This window comes from Stylophora pistillata, chromosome 7 (assembly GCF_964205215.1).
Source record: "Stylophora pistillata chromosome 7, jaStyPist1.2, whole genome shotgun sequence".
Taxonomy (NCBI): domain Eukaryota; kingdom Metazoa; phylum Cnidaria; class Anthozoa; order Scleractinia; family Pocilloporidae; genus Stylophora; species Stylophora pistillata.
This window is the reverse complement of record NC_142525.1, coordinates 27,781,699-27,785,716: the sequence shown is the minus strand read 5'-3', so window position 1 is coordinate 27,785,716 and position 4,018 is coordinate 27,781,699. Positions and strand designations below refer to the sequence as shown.

The 4,018-nt window shown below is 42.8% G+C and overlaps 1 protein-coding gene across 1 annotated transcript; it reads right to left on the bottom strand.

Moving 5' to 3' along the window:
- Nucleotides 1-2,400: 2,400 nt before the first annotated feature.
- On the bottom strand, nt 2,401-3,594 carry LOC111338688 (uncharacterized). The gene has a single exon (XM_088726475.1). It carries the CDS (start codon nt 3,493-3,495, stop codon nt 2,401-2,403), a length of 1,095 nt encoding a protein of 364 aa, XP_088582601.1. The 5' UTR covers nt 3,496-3,594.
- Between the last annotated feature and the right edge of the window lie 424 nt (nt 3,595-4,018).

The following is a 4,018-nucleotide window of genomic DNA, read 5'->3' as shown; positions in this document are numbered from 1 at the left end:
CGAATCCCGTACAGGCCTGATTTTTTTTTGTTTTGTTTTGTTTTGTTTGTTAGGTCTGATTTTCGCTATTGCTTAAATAGCTCTACTCTATCTACTGCGAGGATCGCGCATCATAAGTGATACTCACACTACTGGTGCAGTTCGCGGCGCGCGACGGCCTGGAACCCACGATTTTAATTAAATTCAACGCATGCGTAATGACATTCTCTTTCTTTCGTGGGCAAGCTTCGGTCTTTTTCACTCACAAGAAATCCGTTTAAAAATCGTCCATCCGAAACAATTTTTGTCACTTTCATGCAAGAATGGCCACTGAAAAGGTAAGTGCTGATTATGCAAGCTGTTTCTTAAATTAAATAACGAAATATATCGGAAAACAACTCTGTAAAAACTATATTGCTTTGTTATGCTATTTTTCGCGGGCTTAATGTCGCCTGATCGTACACCTTCCGTCAAAGTCCTGGTTTTTTCGTTCTACTTTATTATATCTCCTGCAAGTACCCATATCGCAGCCCCTTGGTCAGGGCGTAGTTATTCTCTTATTAGAATTATAAGAAGGGAGAATCAACTGCACTTGTTCAGGCGTCTTGAACAGTCCAGCAGTGAGCAAATTAAGTGTGATGGAGCCATTGAATTTCTTCGCCTTTGCCAGAACCTAGATCTAATGCCTACGTTCACCAAAGTCGACCAGACGCAGTCAAAGAACAGGTAACAATCATCGCAAGCGTTCACAACAAATGTCATCGTCATAGAGCTACGATAAAAAGCCAAACAGAATGCCACTTTGAAGATGAAAGTAAACGCCATCTATGACTAAACTCGCCAACAATGTTCACCGCTGCGGTACATGCTCATCTTACGCATTATGACAGATCTCGAGATGTAATGGCCGACCACACGAGCAAAATAGCGAGGTTGCTGAACAAAGAATTTGATATCGATGAACACATCACAAACATTTCATCGTACCGTATATCATTCTTTGAAAAGTTAGTTCTCTGCCGTGGTTTAAAGTTCTCGATCGCTCAACATGTGCCAGCCAGCGATGTAAAAGCCAGTTTTTAAAAAGCTTACTGGCGACTTGAATCCACCTTATCGGAGGACAAAAAAGAATTAACCGCTGCGACTCTACGCTCAATTGCCCTAAACTACATCGAAAGGAAAGGCCCGAGACCACCCAAAGCACTGCAACAAGCCTTGAACCAGGTCAGGAGGAGGGACAACATTGTCATTACAAAACCTGACAAAGGATCTGTTGTGGTGATATTGGATAAGACGAAGTACATCCGTCTATTAAACGATGCTTCCATCAATGACACATCCAAGTTCACCCCCATCAGCGCGGAAAGGCCTAACACGCGAGGCTGACCTCCTAAATATTACCATCCATTATTAAAAAAAGAAAAACATCTTGAATTCGTACGTGGGTAGTTTCTTCGTTGCCGTGGCAAAGGATATCGTCAACGATTCCAACGCTATTGAGGACACTTTTCAGTACTCTGTCGATTCTTTCCTGAAAGACATCTCCTGATACCTTTAGCCCAAAGGGTAGGCGTAGCCATCGGTACTTGCCCCAGGGTGTATTGAAAGTTGTCAGGTAACTGCTTTCCTTGTCAAGAGAGACATGCCAATATCCCGATTTCGTGTCAAGCAAGCTGAAATACTTCGAATTTGCTAATTCCGGTAGGATGTCATCGACTGTTCTGCTGTACCACTGATTTCTCTTTATCGCTCGGTTGAGATCTTTTGGATCAAGACATAGCCGTAAGGAACCATCTGGTTTCTTAACTGGAACAATCGAGTTAATCCACTCAGTGTGCTCCCTTACTTCTTTAATGACTCCAAGCTGTGTCAATCTCTCCAATTCTACTTTATAGGGTGGTTTTAGGCTGACTGCAACTTGGCGCGGTGGGTGTTGAACGGGGTTGTAGCCTTCCTTTAACTGGATACGATAAGGTTCACCTGGTAAAGTTCCTATGCCTTGAAACACATCGCCGTATTCCTGCAGTGGGTAATCCTTAGTGGTGGGCAATGAGTGTGTCTTTCCATTAATGGTTATCTTCTCTTTAGTGCTGCTTTGGATCACTGGTACCACTGGATCAGTGCATTTCTGAACTCTTGGAATTACTGGACCATTAGTGGTTTTCGCGGGCTCTTCCACGATTGTTTTGATAGAGCTATCTGTTTTAGCTTGGACACCAGGTTTCTGAATTTCAGGGAAATTGACGTATTCCATGATTAACGCTTGCTTTCTTCCTAGGATCATATGACCTTTGCTGTCTGCGACTTCGCACAAAACTCTGAATATCTTGTTACCATGGTAAAGGTACACAATGCAGGAACCAAGGTTTTCCACTGGACTGTCATTGTAGCCCTTGAGATTCACGGTTGGTTTGCCTAACTTCAAGTCGTTTCCGAAGAGTGCTTTAGCCTTGTACGACGGCAGTATGTTACAACTTGCTCCGGTATCAACCTCGCAGTCAATCTGGAAAATTTGTGATGAAAATTCTTGGCTGAGCTATAGCGGGCGGATGTGAGGTTCTGATTTTGGATGATTGAGACTTCTACTGTTATTGTCTTGAGGTGATGAATTGGCGCGTTGAATTTAACTGGCTCGTATTCATTCAGTACGCAGTCCGTGCATTCAGAAGCTGTTGTAGACTGGACTTGTAACTCATTGACACGTGCGTCTTTACTCTTTGATTTGCACACGGAACCGTAATGCCCTTCCTTCCCACACTTGAAGCACTTTGCCTTCTTTGCGGGACACTCACTTTTGGGATGTGACGGTTTCGCTCCACAATAGAAACAAGTTTCCCTCTTTGATCTTCCCTGTTTCTGATCACTGGAAGCTGGTCTTTGTTGCCGCTGTCTGTTCCGGTTGGCTCTTGATTGCCTGTTTCCTTGGAGTTTATGAACTTCCATTTGTAGTGGTTCGCCTTTGAATTCCGGTCGCATATCACCAACTTGGTGTGTTGTGGCGCCCTGATTCTGAGCGATTTCTATTGCCTCTTCTAGCGTCAATTCGGAACCTTTTTCAATGCATTTGTAATATGCCTCTTTTGAGCGTAGTCCAATAACTATTGCATCCCGAAGTAGTCGGTCGTGGGCTTCTGGAGGATATTCACACTGGTCGCACAGAATAGTGGCTTTGTCAATGTACTCTGCAAGGCTAAGATCACCTTGCTCCAGGCGGCGGAGGTTTGATGCGGCAGCGAGTGCGTTGGATTTCGGCTTTGTCCACTCCACGAACTTTTTAAACAGCGCGCTTGGATCTTCCTTCTGTTCCGTTGTGAGATTCAGTGACTTAATGTGTGTTCTTCCAGCTTTTCCTGCCCAAATGAGAACATAATTTGCTTTCACAGCTTTGCTCTTCGAAGCCAGCGGACCATTCAAAAGAAGTTCGCATTCCTCAACCCAATCCAAGCACTTTTGGTAACATTCGGGGCCCGGCGTAAAGTTTCCTTTCGGCGCTGGTAAATGCTCCAATTCAGCCATTGTAGATTGAGAAAGTTGATGTTTCGAAAAGCTGGCGGTGATCGCTGTCGACGTTAGTCTTGGATGGGTTTGTTAAATCCTGACACCATGTTAACTACTCGGTCCTGAAAAAAATAAGGTTCTTTATTTTCGCACACACTAATCCAAGTAATACTAAATGTAGAGTCAAAATTCACGTGTTTTATACCTTCGGGCATTTTGCATATAATTACGGTCACATTACAATACACACTAATTAGCAACGATTCTTTTGTGCTAAATCTAAATGGCGACGTGAATTGCTGATTATGCAACACTTCCCTAAAAAGAAGTAAACCCACAATGAAGCTTGGGATATCCCATTTGAGGCCCATACATAATAAACAAGAGATGTCTAAATGTTTTGAATTACGTATACTACATACTTTATTAATATTGTTTCTCTTTCGTCATTGTATAATTCATAATAATCTCAATCATGGGTGCAATAGAATCTTTATCACTAAAATGCACATTATGACTAGCTATAATAATACATCATTTA

Bases quoted from the DNA above. Each gene is read 5' to 3' on its own strand.
- LOC111338688 (XM_088726475.1), bottom strand. From the start codon at position 3,495: ATGGCTGAATTGGAGCATTTACCAGCGCCGAAAGGAAACTTTACGCCG.